The 20,548-nt window shown below is 56.1% G+C and overlaps 7 protein-coding genes across 7 annotated transcripts; 4 read left to right on the top strand and 3 right to left on the bottom strand.

Annotated features, from left to right (window-relative positions):
- Positions 1-7: 7 nt before the first annotated feature.
- On the bottom strand, positions 8-1,507 carry BCV69DRAFT_284747 (ClpP/crotonase). The gene is made up of 2 exons (XM_025493160.1): positions 407-1,507; positions 8-300 (listed from the first exon to the last, which is right to left on the bottom strand). Exons 1-2 carry the CDS (start codon positions 1,312-1,314, stop codon positions 123-125), a joined length of 1,086 nt encoding a protein of 361 aa, XP_025345921.1. The 5' UTR covers positions 1,315-1,507; the 3' UTR covers positions 8-122.
- Positions 1,508-1,687: 180 nt separating this feature from the next.
- On the top strand, positions 1,688-2,723 carry BCV69DRAFT_284745 (hypothetical protein). Its single transcript, XM_025493159.1, has 2 exons — positions 1,688-2,369; positions 2,459-2,723. Exons 1-2 carry the CDS (start codon positions 2,074-2,076, stop codon positions 2,589-2,591), a joined length of 429 nt encoding a protein of 142 aa, XP_025345920.1. The 5' UTR covers positions 1,688-2,073; the 3' UTR covers positions 2,592-2,723.
- A 292-nt stretch (positions 2,724-3,015) lies between these two features.
- BCV69DRAFT_284744 (alpha/beta-hydrolase) lies at positions 3,016-7,372 on the top strand. Its single transcript, XM_025493158.1, has 2 exons — positions 3,016-3,731; positions 3,810-7,372. Exons 1-2 carry the CDS (start codon positions 3,362-3,364, stop codon positions 7,178-7,180), a joined length of 3,741 nt encoding a protein of 1,246 aa, XP_025345919.1. The 5' UTR covers positions 3,016-3,361; the 3' UTR covers positions 7,181-7,372.
- BCV69DRAFT_62098 (hypothetical protein) lies at positions 7,309-9,189 on the bottom strand. Its single transcript, XM_025495402.1, has one exon. The coding sequence runs from the start codon at positions 9,140-9,142 to the stop codon at positions 7,436-7,438; it is 1,707 nt and encodes a 568-aa protein (XP_025345918.1). The 5' UTR covers positions 9,143-9,189; the 3' UTR covers positions 7,309-7,435.
- A 188-nt stretch (positions 9,190-9,377) lies between these two features.
- BCV69DRAFT_284741 (hypothetical protein) lies at positions 9,378-10,025 on the top strand. Its single transcript, XM_025493157.1, has 2 exons — positions 9,378-9,424; positions 9,594-10,025. The coding sequence occupies exons 1-2, from the start codon at positions 9,399-9,401 to the stop codon at positions 9,895-9,897; spliced, it is 330 nt and encodes a 109-aa protein (XP_025345917.1). The 5' UTR covers positions 9,378-9,398; the 3' UTR covers positions 9,898-10,025.
- On the bottom strand, positions 9,981-10,512 carry BCV69DRAFT_62083 (hypothetical protein). Its single transcript, XM_025495401.1, has one exon. The coding sequence runs from the start codon at positions 10,337-10,339 to the stop codon at positions 10,064-10,066; it is 276 nt and encodes a 91-aa protein (XP_025345916.1). The 5' UTR covers positions 10,340-10,512; the 3' UTR covers positions 9,981-10,063.
- A 116-nt stretch (positions 10,513-10,628) lies between these two features.
- On the top strand, positions 10,629-20,546 carry BCV69DRAFT_314321 (cytoplasmic dynein heavy chain 1). The gene is made up of 3 exons (XM_025495105.1): positions 10,629-11,116; positions 11,214-11,594; positions 11,674-20,546. Exons 1-3 carry the CDS (start codon positions 10,840-10,842, stop codon positions 20,463-20,465), a joined length of 9,450 nt encoding a protein of 3,149 aa, XP_025345915.1. The 5' UTR covers positions 10,629-10,839; the 3' UTR covers positions 20,466-20,546.
- The last annotated feature ends 2 nt before the right edge of the window (positions 20,547-20,548 follow it).

The raw sequence follows: 20,548 nt of genomic DNA, 5'->3' as shown, positions 1-20,548 counted from the left end.
AGATTGTCGCAGGAGGTATCATATTCGGCTACAGTATGGTAGGCGAAACTACTCAACAATGGCAACGTGCGTTCTTGCGCTGTCCTATCTACGACTTCCCCACATCCAATTTGCACTCCCACTCACGTCTTCTTCCGCTTGTTCTGCCTCGCAGCTCCACCGGGCGTCATGTCGATGAAGGTTCCATTTACGAGCGGCGAGTAATACTCTTCAGGCTTGGCATCCTCGCCTGTGCCGAGGAACTTGTCGATGTTCTTGAGGTAGGTAGACATGGCGTAGCCTGCCTCTGGGCCGAGGCAGCTGGAAGAAGACAGGGTCAGAAGGAGCAAAAGGTGTAATTAAGTGTCAGGCATTATAAGTACTTCTTCCCGACAGAAAGCTGCAAAGCATGACCGTTTCAACTCACGCTTCGCCGAAGTTGCCCTGCTCGCGCCGCATGCCATCAGCCAAGCTCTGACTACCGCCAACGTGAATAGAGTCCTTGATGCACTGGATGGCCGTGGGGTTCCTCCTGGCCATACTCTTTGCCATTTCAATCGTGACCTCGTTCAGCTCCTTCTGATCCTTGACGACCTGATTGAGCAGTCCCAGCTGGAGTGCCTCTTTGGCCGAAATCAGCCTGCCACTCAGACAGAGATCGAGTGCTTTTGCGGGGCCAAGGAGACGAGTGAGCATTTGTGTTCCACCTCCACCGGGGATCAAGCCGAGTGCAATCTCCGGCTGTCCGATACCGCGGGAAATGGCAGCAATGTTGTCCTCTTCTCCCTCGGCAAGACTGCCGATCATGACACGAAAGTCGCAGGCGAGGGCTAGCTCGCATCCTCCACCAAAGGCGCGGCCGTTGAGTGAGGCAATTGTGATTTGTGGGATGGAGCGCAGTAGATGGGTGACTTCATGGTAGAGGTTCAGGTGCGCTAGAGGCGCCAAGGGCGTACGGCGGGTGAGCCCACGGAAGCCAAAGTAGGCAGACCAGCTCTCCCATGCCAGCAGACCACGCACTACGCCCGCAGATACGGGAAAGGGTACCAAGGAAGAGAAGTCGAGGATCTCTTGAACGGAGTAGTGCGAGAGGAAGATCTCTGGGACGTCCGAGGTGAGAATTACAGCTCCGGTCGCAGTGGGTCGCAGAGCGAGAAGAACCCGCTTCAGCTCAGAGAGGACGTTGCCGTCTAAAAGATTGTAAGGAGGGTTGGTGATTGCGATCATGAGGACTCGCGGAGAAGGACGACGAGTTTTGAGGTGTGGGGAGAGACGCAGCCAGCGTGAGCCGGTGGAGAGAGGCTCGCCAGCCTTTTCGGTCTGCAGAGGGGCCATGGTGATTAGAACTCAAAGGACTCAAGCGGAGATTGGTATAGGATGGCTATTGCCGCAATGTGAGGTCTGTGTAAAAGGAAGAGGTATACAAGGAAGTGGTCAAAAGGCAAGAGAGGAAACGGGAAGAGAGCAGGCCATTGCTAATCGCTGCAGTTGCGAGTTGCGGGAAGGGCAGTGGAACCCCATGGGGAAGGCGGACTGTGGAGCGGAGGAAAGGGCAGGCATGTGAGAAATCTGCACAGGGTCCAAACGGAGCAGGACAGGAGCGGAGCAAAAGCCGTGAGTGGACCCTGGCGCGCCTTTGGAATGTCCCCTCGGACAACGCAGCGCTGCCTCGGCTGAGCTCGGCGACCTCACCATGACGCTTGGCAGGCTGTAGCGAGATTCAGTGCCCAACGTCGCCTGGCCAACATCCTACTTGGGTGCTTTCCATGCCCTCAATCGTACTATTCAGAGGGGCGGATGGTGGGCTTTACGTGATTTCGTCGGCTGACCTCAGCGGAAAGGGAGGTGGAGGCGCGAGCAATCAGACCAAGATTAGACGAGGGTGTCAGCTACAGTATAGACCAGCACAGACCTTCCCGTCCTCAGTCAAGCATCATCATACCCTGATCAACCTGACTGTCTGTACCTACGTCGCATCATCTGCCCACCATTCCGCGCCTACTCCGCAAACTCTTCTCGCTGGCGACTCTCACCTCGCTCGCTCTGCCCAGCACAACACGTCGACTAGCCTCGCACTCCCCCGCCCACTTCAGCATGTCCTCCATGGAACCCTCTACGAATGTCTTCTCCCAGCCCCTAGCACAATGCTCCACTCAACCTCTGACCGGCTTCTTTCGAGATGGATACTGTAATACGGCGCCTGCTGACGGAGGCTCGCACACACTCGCTGCGCAGGTTACACCGGAGTTCCTGGAGTTTAGTAAGAGCAGGGGAAATGATTTGACGAGTATCCTCAGTGGTGGGTGCAAGTGGTGTCTATGCGTCACAAGGTGGAAGGAGGCTTTGACTGCATATAGGAGCGGCGAGGTTGGAAGGTCGGCGGTACCTAGGTGAGTTGGAGCCAATCGTCGCAAAGTCCCGTTCTTGGAAATGTACTGACTTCCTCTCCCGCTGCTAATCTCTCCTGCTCCTTCTCCAGCGTCATCCTCCCTGCCACACATCAGCTGGCACTCAAGTCGGTGACCTTGCAGGACTTGCAGGAATTCTCCATTGACAAGCAGGGAGGCAGTGGGAATGCTCCAGACCCATCTGCTGGCGGACCTATCCGCTAAGGCCACTTGCTACGGGGTATTGGGTGACTTGAGCAGGATGGACGACTTGAGTGTATTGCAGCAATATCCTCGCAATTCTTCACACACGGCATAGTATAAATTTCACACAATGGCATTGTTTCCGCAATCTCTGCCTTCGTGTGTCGTGCCGAGCGTGCTGCCTGAGTGTCATGATATTGATATTTGGCCAAGGGCGCGACAAAGGTGTGGTCTGGGCTTGCTTATCCAGATCTCTTCGGGCCATTGTTCTGCCGTGCGATGATGGGTGCAGTCGGAGCGTGTGAAATGGAGGCGAGGCAGCAACAGCAAAACGCAGCAGCAAAGGAGCAAAGAGCAAACGCAGCCACCCCGCGCCACGCCTCGGCGTCTTTTTGGCGAAGGCGTAGAGAGACGAGGCAGCCATTTACTCACACGCACACGCACACAAGGGGGACTCACTGCGTATCCCACTAAGCTTGGACCCACACGATCCTCACCTCGTCAGCATCTCACACTGGCATTTCCGGCTCACCACTACTCTCCTGCCGTCACAACCCTCACCGCTGTCAGAGACGGCTACCCAGCCTGGCTCATCCAGTCATTCGGACAGATCTGAGCTCAGCACACATTGCCTGCAGCTGCTGCAAGCTTGCACAGATCTTCGCCAGTAGCTCACCCAGTGGGAGGCCCCTCATCGCCACGCAGCGTACTGCTCGCAATCAGAGAGCATACACTCCTACAACGAACAGAGAGACACCTTCCTGCGCTCCTCTCCCAGTTCATCCTCCATCATGGGTGGGCACTCGGGCGCCTCGAAGCCTCAGCAGCGACGCCAGGCGAATCGGCCCACCATGCCCACCATGTCCAAGAGAGCCGCCGCAACAACGTCATCTACACCCGCTTCCACATCCTCTTCGGTCCATTCTCGAGGACAGCAGGCGCGGAGAGACTCCTTCACTCGCGCTAGAGACGGTGTCTCCACGATGCGGCCTGGAAAACCTACACGGAGGAATAGCAGCAGCCAGCATCAGCGGCCCGTCTTGGGTGGGATGACTGCACTGGATCTCGTCTTGATCGCTGCAGCTTATGCCATCAACTTGATCAAGACGCTGGCAATAGCTGAGCTCGTCGATATCGCTGCCAAGTCGTTGTGGTACTGCTGTGAGTAAAAGAGGCGCTACCCGAGCTGGACCAATGAAGCTACGACTGACTCATCATCACCTCCCGACCCCTTCTTAGTCACTTCTCTTCCGTTCGATTTCTACCGGCGGTGGACTCTCAGCCACCCTCAGCCTGTTTCTCCAGAAAGCGAACCACAAGACAGCGATGTGAATCCTGCCTCCAACGTATTCAGACCCTCGCAGCGTCCTCACCCGCTTGCCCCTCCTCCATCGCAACTCTCACCCTTCCATCACCTCGTCATTCTCATTACCCGCTTCGCTTGCATGAACTTCCCGCACTTGCTGCCACGAGTTCTCTTCGCAGAAGATACGATGCTGCCCTTTGTCGGCTGGCGGACAGGCGGCGCCAGCTGGGAGCTCATGAAGGAGATCCGCGGTGAGCCAATAAAGACGGACTCCTCGCCGTCACCAGTCCCTGCCTTTCGGGCAATCTGGATGGGACCAGACGCATATGCTTCCTCAGAGTCACGTCGCCAGAGTGAGACATCACGGCAGGCGTCGACCATCCTCTATCTTCACGGTGGAGGCTTCTCCCTGGGCAGCGTTTCCTTCTACGCGGAGGCACTACTTCGGGTCCTCAACAAGGTCTGCCGATTCGAAGCTGCCGACCCCTCTGCGCCACTGGCAAGATGTGTGGCTGTAGAGTACGATCTCGGTCCCACTGCACGATTCCCAGCACCCCTGCTACAATGCCTCAGATGCTACGCGCATCTAATCGAGGTAGAGCGGCTTGACCCCAGCAGCATCACTTTTGCGGGAGATTCTGCGGGCGGCAACCTCGCCCTTGCAATGTTGCTGACCCTGAATGGACAAGGAGGAAAAGAAGTGTATCGAGAGAGGGACTGGACCAAGCTGCCTCTGCCGGGAAAGGCGCTTCTTATCAGTCCCTGGGTGGACTTGAGGCCATCTCAAGCCCACGCATTTGCTGCCCTCAGAAAAGAAGAGGAGATGCAAAGAGATACAAAGCAGTCAGCAAAGAGCTCTCATAAGAAGCAAAGCAGCTTCAGAGACTCATTGGGCACAACGACTTCTCATCCGGAACCTAGCGAGGATCTCACTGCTGCCATCACCTCGTATGAATGGGACTATGTTGCATCCGAGACTCTGCTCCACTTTGCACAGGTATACGCTGGGGTACTTGAGAGGCCTCGCAGAGTCATCGGTCCTTTGGGCTGGGTCGCGCACTTAGGAGGCATTCTCAGTAGGGGTCTCGAAGAAGAATCCCAAGCTGGCGAAGCAGGACAGCGCAAAGGGAAGAAGGCTACCCGCACCACCCACGTCGCTGATCCCGCTAGAAGACTCGCTCGGGCCGTCAAGGACTTCCTCGAGCACCCACTCTTTGAGCAACTGGTACCCAAGGAGGAGTTGGTCCGCACGTCGCCTCCTCTCTCGACAGCTGTAGTCCAGCCAAGCTTCACATCCGGCCTGGCTCCCATCTTCAGCTCAAGAGAACGTGAGACAGACGCAGTAAGGAGCACAAAAGATCTCTACTTTCCCATCCTCAGCTCTCCGTCTTCGGCCTCTGCGGATCTTGACTCTAATCCTTTGCTGTCACCGATTCTGGGAGACTGGTCAAAGATTCAGCTCGAGCGCGGCTGCCTTGTGACATGGGGCGAGCGAGAGCGCATGTCGGCTGACATCGAGGCCTGGGTCGAGCTGGTGCACAGCGGGAAAAGTCCTGAAGACCTCACGCCTTCGCGACGTGACGATCGGCCACGACAAGACGGCGAGGAAGAGAGGGAGAGGTACGAGCGTCTACAGAGAGGCAAGTGGCTCAAGACTGCCGTAGAGCATGGCAGTGGAGGTGTGCATGCCTGGCCGTTCGTCGCGATGTACCTCGCCGGTACTGAAGCTGAGCGGGAGAAGGGCCTCGAGTTGCTGGGCCGCTTCATTGCTCGGCCCATTGGTGGCGACGTTGAGACACTCATGGCAGCTGAAGCAGCCTACTCCCGTCCGCCAGACAACGACACGGCTCCCTCCTCTCCTGCATGGCATCAAAGGGGAGAAGACGTCTCTCCACCTTACTCCCCCGGGAGCTTGCCGAGCGATATCGGGGAAGAATCGGAGTATGACGAAGGAGACGAGCCTGCCGACGGCTCCCAGAGCCCAATGTTTACATCACGAGGCGGAGGAAGAGCATTCACAGAAGCCGAGTTCAAAGAAGTCATGGGGCTCGGTGTACAGTATGGTCGCGAGCCTGTCATGCCTGGCTCGCCGAGCTCGAGCAGGTCTGCACCAACTCCTCCCGCGCCGGCGCCCTTGACCCCACCCGCCTCTACACCCTCGCGAGAGACGCCTATAGCACCGACCACCCCGCCGAGTCGCGCTGCCCAGCTAGGACGTGTCGATACCACTACGACAATTCCCGCATATTCGCCATCACTTTCTTCAGGCTCTGCATCTCCAGCGAGCAGTATGAAGGGCAGCATCTCAAGAAGGATGGAGAGGGAGCATTCCTCTGGTCAGATCTCTCGCGGCAGAAAGGCCGAGCCGACTGCGCCTCCACTCTGGTGGACAAATACGCCCGTTGGTGCTGCTCCTGCTGCTCTTCCAGCGCAAGAGGTCACGAGCCAGGTGCAAGCTCTGCCTCGATTCGAAAGCGATGAGGACGACCTGGAGCAAGATGTCGACGCCGATACATCCTCCTCCTCGCAGCTCGCGCCAGCTCTTTCCACCCTCGCCTATTCTTCCTCTCCTTCTCGCGCTGCGCCTCGCTCAGACTCGGATCCGGGATCAGAACAGCTCAAAGCATCTTACTTTGGTCTCTCCTATGCCCTGCGTCGCGAAGCAGAGGAAGGTCTCTCGGACATAGCCGAAGAGTCGAGCGTAATGAGCAGTGGCTTCGCTTCTATCGCCGGTGGAGCGGGAGGTGGAGCTCATGCAGGCAGCAGTAATCTCGGTCCTGGGGCAGGTGCTGCTCTACAAGCTGGGTTCAGCTCAAGCCCAGGTTCGAGTAGGAGCCCCAGCACTGCCTTCCGCCAGCCTGCAGGGGGAGCCTTTTTGCGCTACGCAGACGATGCTGGATCTCTCGATTTGCAGGGCGAAGGTCAACTGGAAGAGGAGGAGGAGATGGAAGGCAGCTCATCGATCTATAGTCCTGTTGAGTTCGATGAGGAAGAGGACATAGGTGTGGACGCGTATGTAGAAGAAGGAGATACGATACCCGATAGTGATGGAGCAGAGTACGAAGGCGAGTATGAAGCTGGAGAGAAGTTGGATGATGACGTCCAAGCCGAAGTGGAGAGTGAGAGTGAGAGTGAAGAAGGGGATGGGGATACAGACACTATCGGCAGGAGACGAAGTAGCGAGTCCCTCACCCGCACCTCGGCTGTAAGAGGAGGTGAGGCTTGGTGGGCTTCTGGCGCTGGCGCTGCTGCTGGTGGAGGGAGCGCTTCTACTGCTAGTGGGAGGGGACCAGGCCCACTCTAGACCAATTCGGATTCGGTGGGAGAGGAGTCTGGTACGCATCTGATGAGCGAACAGGGACTTCAGACGTGTATTTGTTCGAGCATGACGTGACGTGACGTGTAACGACCAAACGAAGAATTCATATAGACTCTCATGTAGTGTAGTGGTAAAGTGGGGTATATAGCAATTCAACTCTTTGCATCCGACAACCGTATTGGCTTTCACAAGGCTTCTTCTGACCTCCTAGGCATCTTACTATCATCATCGTCTGCCGACTCATGCGGTCCTGCTGGTAGTTGCGCTCCCACCACCCGTACCGAACAGCAAGCTCCTGGCCTCCCTGAGAATCTCCGATGTTCTCTTCCTCTTCACCGTCCCACCGCTGCGGGCACTCCGAGCCGAGACGTCAAAGCTCGAGTCTGGTCCATCGGGTCCTTCATCTGTTCCTATAACAGATTCGATAGAGTACAAAGTTGCAGAGCCTCCTGCAGGGAGCTCAGCGGCAGTAGAGCTTTCCAGCGAGGCCGGGCCAGGCGAGGGGAGGAGAGCACGTAGATTGATCTGCCAGCCTGGGTGGGAAGGCTTGATGCTCGCAGAACGGAGCGGCTGCTGTTGCGCGTCTTGAAAGGCTTTCAACATGGCTGCTCCGTCATTCTGCAGATCTGTCTCATCTACCTCATCAACACTGGGGCGAGCGACCTCCAGTACACTCTTGAACGACGGCAGGTATGTGTCGGCCTGCACGTCCGCCTGCACCCAGGGACAGAAGCGACGATGCTCCCGCACTGGATCCACGGGTGCCGCTCGATTGGAGGATCCCGTGGTGAGCTTGCGACTGCAAGATCTGCACTGTAGCACGCTGGATGAGCTGATAGAGGAGCGTGGTCTCTTCGTGATGCTTGAAGAAGAGGAAGCTGTTGTTGAAGATGTGTGGCTGACGGGAAGCCAGCCACAGAGTGCGAGCTGGATTGCTGGGGCGCTGGGAGGCGGAGAAACCTCAACCTCACCGCTGCTGCCTGCAGCCACGCTACTTCTGCTCGCGAGTCCAGGAACAGTGAGGGCGGCTTGAAGAGCCATTAGGTCCTCCTCGCTGAGTCCTGCGGGCCTCACCACAGACACATCTGCGGCCACATCGATACTTGTTGCCAATTCTCGGAACACCCTCCTGGCCTTGGTCCGACTGAGCCGACCAACGAAATCTTCCTCCACGCTTTGCAGAGAGTACAGAGACGGATGGCAAGATCGTCTTGTCCATGGACACCAGGCTTGATGCCCGGACTGCAGACTTTGTACCTGCTTGAAGAGAGGCTCGAGATCTGTGATCTGGTCTGCAATTGTGTTGCTCGAGCCACAGGTTGGGCAGTGCAGCTTGTTCTTGGCACCAGTCTCTGAATTCTGAGCGGTGGAGCGAGGAGGAAGATGGACCCAGCCGTTGAGGGCGGGGCCGATGGGCTCGAGCCATCTACCCAGGGAGGCGATTGCCTGCTGACCCTGCTCGCTCGTGATCGCAGCGGATGTTTTGGAAGCGATAGAGACGCGTACGTTGTAGGTAGAGAGGCTGTATGTTGCGATTCGTTCCAGTAGGCGAGCTTTCGAGAAGGGAGCGTAAGATGAGGACGTCGACGCGGCAGACTGTGAGGCAGAAGCAGCTTTACCCTTCGCGCCTGCACTTCTGCGCAGCGGCTCTACCACGCCCCTTCGCTCCAGTCGAAGGTCTGCCTTGGCCTTGGCCCAGTCGGCGATCCCCAATGGCTTGCCTACAGGTCTGTTGAGACTTGTGGAACCCACAGAAGGAGCCTCAGTGCGTCTGCGCTTGTTCCCAGCGGGACCTGCGGAGGCAGAGTCGATGTTTCTGATTAAGTCTGAGAAGCGTGTGACACTGAGATGGGCGAATTGCGAAGGGCGGGCGCTGCCTTCCTCTGTACCATGGCTCGGCGCAGCATTATGCCGAGGTGTGATAGGTGGAACAGGCGGATCGCTCATTGGGCCGACATTGCTGATGGTGATGGTTGACAAAGTGTGGGTAGAAGCGGAAGTGCACTTCCGGAAGGAACAAGTCAAGTCAAGGTGGCCTGTCCGCCCAAGCGTCTATGCCTCGGCTCCGAAGTGTGGCTCCGACGGTTGCCGAGAGACAAATCCCATCAACCCGCATCCCGCGCCTGGATACCACCATCGTCTTACCATCGCCCTCGTCTCCCGCACTCATACCACCCCACCCCATCACCATCACTCGCCCATCATGCTCGACGCCCTTGTCAACCGATCGTGAGTAGACTACAAGGCCATTGCTGCTGCTACCGCTGCCGCTTCAAGAGCTCTAGGCAAGAGACGCTATGGTAGAAGATGTTGTAGATCTGACCAATCCTCCCTCTCCTGTTCACATGCCCCTTCGATATCAATGGCTCTTCCTCAAATTACTCTGCATACATCTCAGCAACACCATCGTCCAGCGTCAGCGAATCTACCAGGCCGACACCCGCCCCGTCTACCAGCGTCTGCCCCGCTCAGGAATGTACATGAAGGTTTACATGGCCTTCTTCACCGTGGGAATGATTGGCATCACCGGTGGACTGATCAATGCCTCCAAGGTGAGTAATTGCGGAATGATGGAACCTGAGGAGATGCTGGGCGGAAGTCTGTCAGGTGGAAAGGAAGCAGAGAGCCCGGCCAGGGATGGACGTGCCCTATGGGCGCGGCGCCATGACGATGAGCAGAAGGAGGCTCTTCTGCTGTCTTAGGTAGTCGAACAATACAGTCACCATCAGCGCTCCCCTCTCTGAGGTATTCTGCGCGCTCTCAAAGATCCACGAGGGAGATCAAGGACATGGTTGAAACGTGTTCTCCGATAGATACGAGGAGCTGCCGCTGACACTCTTCTTCATCTCTCGCATTACATTACCGTATTTAGGGCAAGAAGGTTGGAGATGAGTAAACGCCTGCTCCAAACGCATTCGATCTTTGCCAGTCGGTTTCCGCAATACATATACATCTCATCATCCTACCTTTGCCCAGGGGCTTCACCAGTGACACAGAGAGGATCATGGTCGATGGGAGGGAAAGAAGCAAGGCCTGCGAACGATTTGTCGGACTCGTGATACACGTTGCACGGTAGGATAGAACCAGACCTTCACAGACCAAGACACAAATGGAGCCAGCTCGCGGTGCGACTGCGTTGCACATAGAGCGTGCCCACACAAGGGGTTACTGACTTCCGCTGATGACAGGCTGCAAGGGCCCGATTCTCAGTATGAGATCTGATGACTCTTGAGTTTGAGGAGCTTAACCGGTCCTCCTGGTCTTGTGTCGTTGTCCCAAGCTCTCTTCTGAGCGATTGAGTGAGATCTCGTCGCTGCCTCGTATGGTGTTCTGGCGTCGGCGTCTGTCCCCGTTCCGGCTGCGCGTGTCTTTCAGTCCAACACCTCGCCTGCACGGAAGTGACGTGCCCCTTTCCTTCCCCTCATGCCTTGTCGGTCACTTCACCCACATCCAGACCGCAGATACAGAGCATCGCAGTCTGCTGCAAGTGGTCCAAACCCCTCTCTATCACTAGACCCACAAGCCCTACAGCTCAGCGTCCTCCGGCCTAGTACAAGGCGGAGTGGGAGCTCATAAGTGGACGCGGCCGTTGCGCCTTCTTGCCGCCTCCCATCTTGAAGCCGCTCGGGGCTCGTGAAGCAACAATGGCCACGCCCGATGTCCTCGCCTCGTCCTCAGCCATGACGGCCTCAGGATCTGCTTCACCGCTGCCGGTTACTTTCGACCTCGGTCTGCTGAGGAGCTATTTGGAGGCGCTGCTCCCTGTCCTTCTGTCCGCTCAGGCAAGAGCTCTAAGAGAGTCCCTCTTTGCAGGGCCAGAATGGTACAGTGTCGCAGAGAGCTTCGCCAATGACTCGAACGTGATGACCGTCTATGTGGACAAGGTCAGAAGGGAAGCTGTGCAGAGCGATGATGAGGATGGTGAGTATCCATGGCTCTCCCTCGACTGGAAGGAGAGATCCACCCCTCGCTGCTCTTTGCGCAGGAGCTGACTCCTCTTATCTTTCCCTTGCTGTAGGCCTCTTCGAATACCGCATTTCCAAGCAGCCATCGTATACTCCACGTCACGTCTCAAGCATAGCCCTTATCAAGCGTGTGCCAAGTCTAGACTCTGCACTACCAGTCACCCAGCAGCTACACCTCCTCTCCCTCTTTGGTCCAGCCAGCGCATCTCAGGGCGCTGTGTCCACATCAGCCACAGATGTCACAAATGGCGAAGCCGCTACTGAGGCTAGTAAGGCGGTTGCAGACCTCGTCACCTCGGTACGGGAATCACCCTACGAGGCCCTGCACAGCGTGGTTCACAATGTCATGGCGCCATGGTTTGATGCGTACATTGCTAGTAAGGATAAGCAGGTTGTTTCGTCCTCGAAGAACAAGGACAACGATACCAGGATGGGTGAGTCGAACAAGTGAAGGGCACATCGGCGACGGGCTCTGACATTTTTCTCCCTGACCCTCGCCCCGTCTCCTGGCAGGTATACCCATGGCAAAGCGCAAATTCGCCGAGCTAGAGCTAAGTCTGCTCCATCTGCAGCAGAATGTGGAGATCCCCGAGATCCACCTCTCTGTCCACCCTATCATACGAGCTACCGTCGAGCGGTGTCAAGCTGCTGGGCGGAAAGTGGTGCCAGAAGAAGTACAGCCACAGACGCTCTTGTCTGACAGCTCCTTTCTTAACAAGTTGCAGAGCGACGTCAATGCATGGGTCAAAGAGGTGCAGACGGTGACCAAGCTCGATCGCGATGTTGCCTCAGGCACCACTTCGCAAGAGATCAACTTCTGGCTGTCGATGGAGCGAGCCCAAGAGTCTATTGACATTCAGCTGAGGTCTGACTCCATCAATCTCACACTCGGTATCCTCCGGAATGCCAAGCGCTTCCACGCCACCGTCTCTTTCCTTGCCGATACGGGACTCAAAGACTGCACGGAGAAGGTCAATAACTACAATTTGCTGATGAAGGACTTCCCTCTCAATGACCTTCTCTCGGCAACCGATCTAAGCAAAGCAAGAGATGCAGTCCTCTCGATCTTCTCCCATCTGAACAAGAAGCTCCGTATTAGTCCATATCCTGTCAAGAGGGCTCTACCTCTCGTCGAGGCTATCTCTCGAGATCTCAACGAGACACTGCTGAAGGTCCTCTCTTCGCAACGTCTGATGTATCAGGAGTTCCCGACCTTTTGCGACATCACTGCTTCTGTCAACGAAGTCTTCCTGGCCTGGGACGATTCTATGAAGGAGTTTGTCAACATCGCTCGTGAGGTGACCAGGAAGCGACAGGAGAAGTTCATTCCTATCAAGGTCAATCCTGAACATGTCAAGCTGAGGGACCGTTTGGCCTATGTCGGCGCTTTCCGGCAGACACACGAGCAGCTCCGGGCAATGGTCAGCTCGGGCAAAGGTCTCGGGGTAGACGCCAACACTAGCGGGGACAAGCAAGGCGCGCTGCAGTCGCAAGCCGGCATAGAGATGAGTGAAGAGATTCGGGCCGCATACGAGTCCGTCAAAGTGATCGACGTGCTAGACGTTACCCAGGAGGGTACAGAGATCTGGTCAGCGGCTGAGCAAGCCTACAACGAAAGAGTCTCCCGAGTCGAGAGCACTCTGATTGCTCGACTGAGAGACTTGCTCGGGCAAGCCAAATCGGCACGAGAGATGCTCCGCGTTCTTAGCCAGTTCAACTCGTTGTTCGTCCGACCGAAGGTACGAGGCGCTGTGCAAGAGTACCAGCAGCAGCTTCTGCAGAGTGTGAAGAGCGATATTCAAGCTCTTCATGACAAGTTCAAGTCGCAATATCGGCCTTCGCAGGCGAACCACCTGAGTCAGCTGCGCGATCTACCAGAGATCGCAGGCGCCATCGTTTGGGCTCGGCAAATCGAGCGGCAACTGGACGTCTATATGAAGCGTGTGGAAGATGTGCTGGGGAAAGACTGGGAGCTCTTCGCAGAGGGACAGAGGCTGAGAAGCGAAAGTGACACTTTCAAGCGAAAGCTCGCCACCCGCCCACTCTTTGATGGTTGGCTACAGGACATCCAGCGTCGAGAGATGAGCATCTCTGGGAGACTGTTCAGCGTCAATCGCAACCGCGCCACGAACACGTTTGAGCTCGTCGTAAACTTTGACCGACACGTCATTGCTCTCTTCAAAGAAGTCCGGAACCTCATCTGGCTCGGTTTCCAGATCCCTCACGCCATCAACAATCTGGCCAAGGATGCGAAGCGAGTATATCCTCAGGCTGTATCGCTGATGGAGACTGTGAGAACATACACCCAGACTTGCAATCTTGTGGCAGCCAACCCCGGTATCGCTCCACTCGTAGCTCAGGTCCACAGTGACGTTCATGGATTGATCTCTCAAGGCATGGCTCTGCGGTGGGAACACTTTGCGAATACCTATGAAAGCCATCGGGCAATGGCCTATCTACCTGGCTCTGGCGGTGTGGATCCTCGAGAGAACAAGCAGGTCGCCTTTGTCAGGCAGTTCGCTAGCTCTGTAAGTCTGTTTCAAGACAAGACCAACGAGCTCATCGAGATGCAGGGCCAGACCAACGTGCTTGTCGAGGAGTTGAGGACTTGCGCCTATTCTTCCACTGCTTTTGGAGAGCGACTGGCCAAAATACAGGCCACTATTGATAAGCTCAATCTCGAAGGCTACCCGAACCTCGAGCAGTGGACCGCAGATCTTGACAAACAGATCGAGGCAGTGCTGTTGGAGCGTCTGCGACTCATCAGTGCTGCATGGAGTGCAGAGTTCTCTAAGCAAGAAGGCGGTAGCAATGGCGTCACTGGCTCCTCTCGCCGTCTCTTCGGGGATGTGACCAATCTGCACCAAAATCAAGCAGAGGGAAGTGATGCTCGTCGCAAAGACAAGGCGCTCAAAGCCGCTCTGGAGCAAGATCATGTAGTGTTGAAGCCGCTCAAGCACGAGATCAAGCTGCAGAATCAGTTGATCTACCTCGACCCTCCTCTCCAGTATGCTCGAGCTCGTTGGTACCAGCAGCTTCATAGCGTCCTCGGTGTCATATGCGGGCTGCAGCGCATCTTGAGCGCCCGCTACGAGATCGGTCTGCAAGTACGCGGAGATGCTAGCAGCACGGATCGGACATATACGTCTCTGCTTACACAGCTGCAAGACCAAACGCTGGTACGTCCATTTGGTCTGATCGAAAGCAAGGTGGCGGAACTCGACGCGTATCTTGCGAAGTGGCTTCAATTCCAAAGCCTGTGGGACCTAGACGAGCAGGTAGCCGAGCGCACCCTTGGCGACTCCCTCAGCAAGTGGCAGGACTTGCTTTCTTCGATTCGGAAAGCGCGCACGGTGTTTGACAATTCCGAGACTCATTTGGCATTCGGCAGTGTCGTGACAGTGGAGTATGGGCAAGTGGCCACCAAGGTGAACGCGAAGTATGACTCACTCCAGAGGATGTTCACCAGCCAATTTGCCACTCGACTTGGCAACTCGATGCGAGAGATCCACTCTTCGATCTTGAAGACAAGGAACGATCTCGAGCAGGGCTCAATCGAGGCTAGCTCGACCGCCTCGACGGTCAACTTTGTCATGCTCGTTGAGGATACGAAGCGGAAAGTCAAAGTATGGGGCTCGCAGGTGGAGGTCTTTGCCAGCGGCGAGAAGATTCTTCAACGGCAGCGACATACCTTTCCCACTGAGTGGCTGTGGGTCGACCAGGTAGAAGGCCAGTACAGTGCGCTCAATGAGATTCTCGCACGCAAGGATGCGGGCATTCAGGAGCAGAGAGCAGGACTAGAGCTCAAGATTATGGCAGAGGACAAGATTCTGTCGGAGCGCCTGGCTGTGGCCCTCGAAGCTTGGGAGGCTGAGAAGCCTATTCAGGGTCAGTCGACTCCGGAGCGCTCCTTGAGCACCCTAGGCGACTTCGAAGGGCGCTTTAATAAGCTTGTGGAAGATCGAACCCTGATGGTCCGCGCCAAGGAGGCACTGAGCATTCCCTTCACTGAGACAGCAGACAATCTCGAGCCTGCCCTGGAGGAGCTACGAGATCTCAAGGCAGTCTGGACAGCTTTGTCGGGTATCTGGAAGCAACTTGAAGAGCTGCGTGCTACCAAGTGGGCTAATGTGCCTGCTGCGCGCAAGCTTCGGCAGCAGATCGATGGGCTCTTGGATCAGACGAAGAGTCTGCCAGCCAGAATGCGCCAGTATGCTGCTGCTGAGCACTGTGCGGCCACATTGCGAGCGTTGCTCAAAACGACAGTCCTGATCTCCGAGCTTAACGGCGACGCCATGAGAGACCGCCATTGGCGCACTCTGTGGAAGAGGTTGGGCAAGGGGCACTACACCTCTTCCCTCACTCTCGGCGCAGTGTGGGACCTCGATCTGAAGAAGAACGAAACCGTCATCAAAGAAGTAGTAGCGATTGCTGCCGGCGAAGCTGCTTGTGAGAGCTTCCTGAGAGAGACTCGGGAAGCATGGACATCTTACACGCTTGACCTGGTGAGGAGGGGTGACGCCCATCTCATCCGCCACTTTGATGCTCTATTTGGCCTCGCCGGCGATCATCTCTCTGCCTTGAGACAGATGACCATGTCACCGCACTACAAGACATTTGAGGAAGAAGCTCGAGGTCTGACCGAGCGTCTGGAGCGGGTGTTGGAACTTTTCGAAGTCTACGCAGACGCCCAAACTCGGTACGTCTATCTTGCGGGTATCTTCCACGGCAGCAATGAGATCCGAGCCATCCTGCCAGCTGAGAGCTCTCGCTTCCAGAGCGTCGAGGCCGAGTTCATCAGCGTCATGCGAAAGGTCTCCAAGTCTCCCTTTGTCTTCGATGTCATTGTCATTCCGGGCATCTTGCGAACACTCGAGCGGCAAGCTGACTTGCTCACCAAGATACAGAAAGCTCTGGGAGAGTTCCTCGAAAGGCAGAGAGCAATGACTCCTCGTCTGTATTTCCTTGGTGATGGTGACCTCTTGCAGCTCATCGGCAACAAGGACTTGGCAAACATTTCTAGCTCGCTCAGCAAGATGTTCGGCGGCATTGCCACAATCGAGACTGATGCGAGCGGCTCAGAGATGACCGCCATGGTGTCGCGCGAAGGGGAGAAGGTGGAGCTCAACAAGTCGATCAACCTGAGCAATGCAAAGGTCAACGATTGGCTAGCCCAGCTAGAGACCCAGATGAAGTCGACGTTGGCCTCGAGACTGAACGAGGCTTTACTGGAACTGCGACCTCTCTACACCCAGGCTGACGTCTTGCCCGTGGATGACTTCATGGCATGGATGGACAAGGTACCGGCACAACTCACGATCTTGGCAGCTCAAGTGCTCTGGACGGAGCTCGTTGAGGCTGACCTCAAGATCGGGCAAACTTCTCAGCAGCCACTGGCCATCGTTCTGAAAGGTCTCGATCTTCTCGCTGATACTGTGCTGAGAGCGGACATTCAGCCTCTCCTGCGACGAAAGTGTGAAGGTCTGGTAACCGAGCTCGTCTTACAGAGAGACTTGTCGCGTCAGCTGATCGCACAGAACGTCACCTCGCCCCAGTCGTGGGAATGGCAGAGGCAAATGCGCTTCTATTGGCTCGGTAGCGAGGTCAACAAGGTCGAGGTGTACATGGCTGATGCCAAGATGGACTACGCTTGGGAGTACCTAGGAGCGGCGGACCGCCTCGTCACAACGCCTCTTACGCTTCGAGCATTCAGCGTTCTCACACAGGCCAGGAATGCCAAGATGGGGTCAAGCTTGTTTGGACCGGCAGGAACCGGTAAGACGGAAAGCGCAAAGGCGCTCTCTGCTCGATTGGGTCAAATGTCCATCGTAGTGAACTGCGATGAAGGTTTCGATCTGCCTGCGATGGGCCGCATCTTCATCGGTCTTTGTAGAGTGGGGGCAAGTGCTTGCTTTGATGAGTTCAACAGACTTTCAGAGGCTGTCCTGTCCGCCGTCTCGCAACAGATTCAGACTATTCAAGGTGGTCTGGCTGCTTTCGCCACGAGCGAGAATGTCGAGATTGAGCTGGGCGGCAAGACTTTCCCCATGAACTCGGAGGTGGCCATCAACATCACCACCAACCCGACGTACGCGGGACGTAGCGCTCTGCCAATCAACTTGAAGAAGTTGTTCCGCAGTGTGGCTATGACCCATCCGGACCGGGAGCTCATTGCTCAAGTCATGCTCTTCTCCCAAGGTTTCCGAACATCCGAGGCACTAGCTTCGAAAGTCGTCCCCTTCTTCGGGCTTTGTGCCGAGCAGCTGTCGCCTCAGTCTCACTATGACTTCGGTCTTCGAGCCCTGAAGAGTGTGCTGGTCAGTGCCGGACAACTGAAGAGAGACCGACTGGAGGCGGAGAGGAGCACGCACGGCAGTGTCGCCGGTGCAGCGGCCGCCTCCTCGGAAATTGCCGAGCAGGAGATTCTCATCCAGAGTATCACCGAGACCATCGTGCCAAAGCTTGTGGGAGATGACGTCCCTCTTCTGAGCAGCTTGCTCTCGGACGTGTTCCCTGGTGTGCAGTACAAGCCTGCTAATCTTGAGGGGCTTCTCGAGCATGTCCGAAATGTTTGCCGAGAAAAGCACCTCGTCTGCGACGGTGTGTGGCAAGCCAAGATCATCCAATTATACCAGATTCACAAGATCTCGCACGGTCTCATGCTGGTTGGCCCTTCGGGTACAGGAAAGACGGAAGCCTGGCAGGTGCTTCTTTCCGCTATGCAGCGCTTCGACGGCATCGAAGGTGTCAGCTATGTCATCGATCCCAAGGCAATCTCAAAGGACAGTCTGTACGGCAAGCTTGATCCAACTACGCGAGAGTGGATCGACGGCCTCTTCACCTCCATCTTGCGCAAGATCGTCGACAATGCTCGAGGAGAGGCTAGCAAGAGGCACTGGATCGTCTTCGATGGCGATGTGGATCCAGAGTGGGTCGAAAACCTCAACAGTGTCCTCGATGACAATAAGCTGCTGACGCTGCCGAATGGAGAGCGACTGAGTCTCCCACCAAATGTGCGGATCGTCTTTGAGGTCGAAAATCTGCGATATGCTACTCTCGCAACAGTGTCGCGATGTGGTATGATCTGGTTCAGCAATGACAGTGTCACTCCAGCCATGACATACAGTAACTACCTTGGCTCTCTACGCTCCGTGCCTCTAGGCAGCGGAGATGAAGACATCCCAGGCATCGCCAACGCTCGCCTGCAGGCTGCTATGGGAACTGCAGAGAACGAAGTCTCGCCCGAGCTACGGACGCAACAGCTCATTGCTGATACCATTGCACCCTTCTTCAACGACGACGGGCTTGTTGGGTTGGCTTTGCAGCACGCCAGCGAGCAGTTCCATATTATGGACTTCACTTTTGCTCGCGCCGTGGGTACTCTCTTCTCCCTCATCAACAAGACTGTTCGCAACGTCCTCGACTACAATGGTCAGCATTCGGACTTCCCTCTCAGTCCTGAGATCGTGGAGCAGTATGCACAGAAGAGGCTCTTGATCAGCATCCTCTGGGCATTTACGGGTGACTCGAAGCTGGATGTCAGAGCCGAAATGGGCGAATTCCTCACACGGCAAACGAGCATCGAGATGCCATCTCTAGGGCCCGGAAGCTCCTTGATCGACTTCGACGTCCTCGTCAACAACGCAGAGTGGTTCTCTTGGGTCAGCAAAGTGCCCAGCATCGAGATCGAGACGGCCAAGGTCTCTTCTGCCGATGTCGTCATTCCCACGGTGGACACTGTCCGTCATGAGGAGGTCCTCTATTCGTGGCTATCTGAGCACAAGCCGCTGATGCTCTGTGGTCCTCCTGGATCAGGAAAGACGATGACGCTGTTCAGTGCCCTACGGAAGTTGCCGGACCAGGAAGTGGTTGGCTTGAATTTCTCAAGTGCCACCACTCCAGAGCTGATTCTCAAGACCTTTGACCAGTACTGCGAGTATCGCAAGACACCCAGTGGTGTCGTACTGGCACCTGTGCAGCTTGGCAAATGGATCGTGCTCTTCTGCGATGAGATCAATCTGCCCTCCCTTGACAAGTACGGCACACAGAGGGTCATCTCCTTCCTCCGTCAGCTCGTTGAGCGCGGCGGTTTCTGGCGACCATCGGATCGCGTCTGGGTGCGCTTGGAGAGGATCCAATTCGTGGGAGCCTGCAATCCTCCAACCGATCCGGGTCGTGTGCCCCTCACGCATCGCTTCCTGCGACATGCGCCTCTCGTCATGGTTGACTACCCTGGTGAGATCTCGCTCAATCAGATCTACGGGACCTTCAACCGAGCTCTTCTCAAAGTCACACCGAACTTGCGAGGCTATGCCGAACCTCTCACGTCGGCCATGGTCGACTTCTACCTCGCCTCGCAGAAGCGATTCACTGCTGATCAGCAGGCGCACTACGTGTACTCGCCGCGTGAGCTGACGCGATGGATGCGAGGAGTGTACGAGGCAATCAAGCCCCTCGACGACCTTACCCTGGATGGACTTGTCCGTATTTGGGCATACGAAGGTCTTCGACTCTTCCAAGATCGTCTGGTCTTCGAATCGGAGAAGCAGTGGACCGATGCGGAGATTGACGCGACAGCCAGGCAACACTTCCCAGTGGTGGGCGATGCCGCTCTTGCTCGACCGATCCTCTTCTCCAATTGGCTCACCAGAACGACGCAGAGTGTGGACCAAGAGGCCTTGCGTCGACACACGAGCGCCAGGTTGGCTCAATACTCAGAGGAAGAGCTCGACATCCAGAAGCTCGTTCTACACGACTCTGTCCTCGACGTAGCCACTTGCATCGACCGAGTCCTGCGCCAGCGCCAAGGTCACGTCCTCCTCATTGGTGTCAGCGGCAGTGGTCGTGCTACCCTCACCCGCTTCGTTTCCTGGATGAACGGATTGGGCGTCTTTACGATTGCTAGCAGCAACAAGTACTCGATGGCCGACTTTAACGAGGACCTCAAGGGTGTGCTTAGACGAGCGGGCACGCAGGGAGAAAAGCTCTGCTTTATGATTGATGAGAGTCAGATCAAGGATCCTGCCTTCCTGGAGGCCATGAACACTCTCCTGGCAAATTCCGAGGTCCCTGGTCTTTTCGAAGGCGATGAGTACTCGGCCTTGATGACGGCGTGCAAGGAAGGTTCTCAACGCGACGGTCTCTTGCTAGACTCGCCCGAGGAGCTCTATGGCTGGTTCCAGGCAGAGATTAGTCGCAATCTGCACGTAGTCTTTACTATGAACCCGCCCGAGCAAGGAGGAATGGGTAATAGGGCTGCTGCTTCGCCCGCCTTGTTCAACCGGACCACGATCATCTTCACATAGTCCTTTAGGACGCTTTCCCCCTGTCACCGAACGTTTTACCTATTGAATGAACATGACACACTTCGTCTTCTTTCGCCCGAGGG

Source organism: Pseudomicrostroma glucosiphilum (genome assembly GCF_003144135.1).
Source record: "Pseudomicrostroma glucosiphilum strain MCA 4718 unplaced genomic scaffold BCV69scaffold_14, whole genome shotgun sequence".
Taxonomy (NCBI): domain Eukaryota; kingdom Fungi; phylum Basidiomycota; class Exobasidiomycetes; order Microstromatales; family Microstromataceae; genus Microstroma; species Microstroma glucosiphilum.
This window is presented reverse-complemented; position numbering and strand designations above follow the sequence as displayed.

Excerpts from the sequence above, each read along its gene's own strand:
- BCV69DRAFT_284745 (XM_025493159.1), top strand. The coding sequence starts at position 2,074 with ATGTCCTCCATGGAACCCTCTACGAATGTCTTCTCCCAGCCCCTAGCA. Across the intron at positions 2,370-2,458 it reads GGAAGGTCGGCGGTACCTAG|CGTCATCCTCCCTGCCACAC; the intron begins GTGAGTTGGAGC and ends CTCCTTCTCCAG.
- BCV69DRAFT_62083 (XM_025495401.1), bottom strand. The coding sequence starts at position 10,339 with ATGTGCAACGCAGTCGCACCGCGAGCTGGCTCCATTTGTGTCTTGGTC.
- BCV69DRAFT_284744 (XM_025493158.1), top strand. The coding sequence starts at position 3,362 with ATGGGTGGGCACTCGGGCGCCTCGAAGCCTCAGCAGCGACGCCAGGCG. Across the intron at positions 3,732-3,809 it reads CAAGTCGTTGTGGTACTGCT|TCACTTCTCTTCCGTTCGAT; the intron begins GTGAGTAAAAGA and ends ACCCCTTCTTAG.
- BCV69DRAFT_314321 (XM_025495105.1), top strand. The coding sequence starts at position 10,840 with ATGGCCACGCCCGATGTCCTCGCCTCGTCCTCAGCCATGACGGCCTCA. Across the intron at positions 11,117-11,213 it reads GCAGAGCGATGATGAGGATG|GCCTCTTCGAATACCGCATT; the intron begins GTGAGTATCCAT and ends CCCTTGCTGTAG. Across the intron at positions 11,595-11,673 it reads GGACAACGATACCAGGATGG|GTATACCCATGGCAAAGCGC; the intron begins GTGAGTCGAACA and ends GTCTCCTGGCAG.
- BCV69DRAFT_284741 (XM_025493157.1), top strand. The coding sequence starts at position 9,399 with ATGCTCGACGCCCTTGTCAACCGATC. Across the intron at positions 9,425-9,593 it reads GACGCCCTTGTCAACCGATC|CAACACCATCGTCCAGCGTC; the intron begins GTGAGTAGACTA and ends CATACATCTCAG.
- BCV69DRAFT_284747 (XM_025493160.1), bottom strand. The coding sequence starts at position 1,314 with ATGGCCCCTCTGCAGACCGAAAAGGCTGGCGAGCCTCTCTCCACCGGC. Across the intron at positions 301-406 it reads CAGGGCAACTTCGGCGAAGC|CTGCCTCGGCCCAGAGGCAG; the intron begins GTGAGTTGAAAC and ends GTCTTCTTCCAG.
- BCV69DRAFT_62098 (XM_025495402.1), bottom strand. The coding sequence starts at position 9,142 with ATGAGCGATCCGCCTGTTCCACCTATCACACCTCGGCATAATGCTGCG.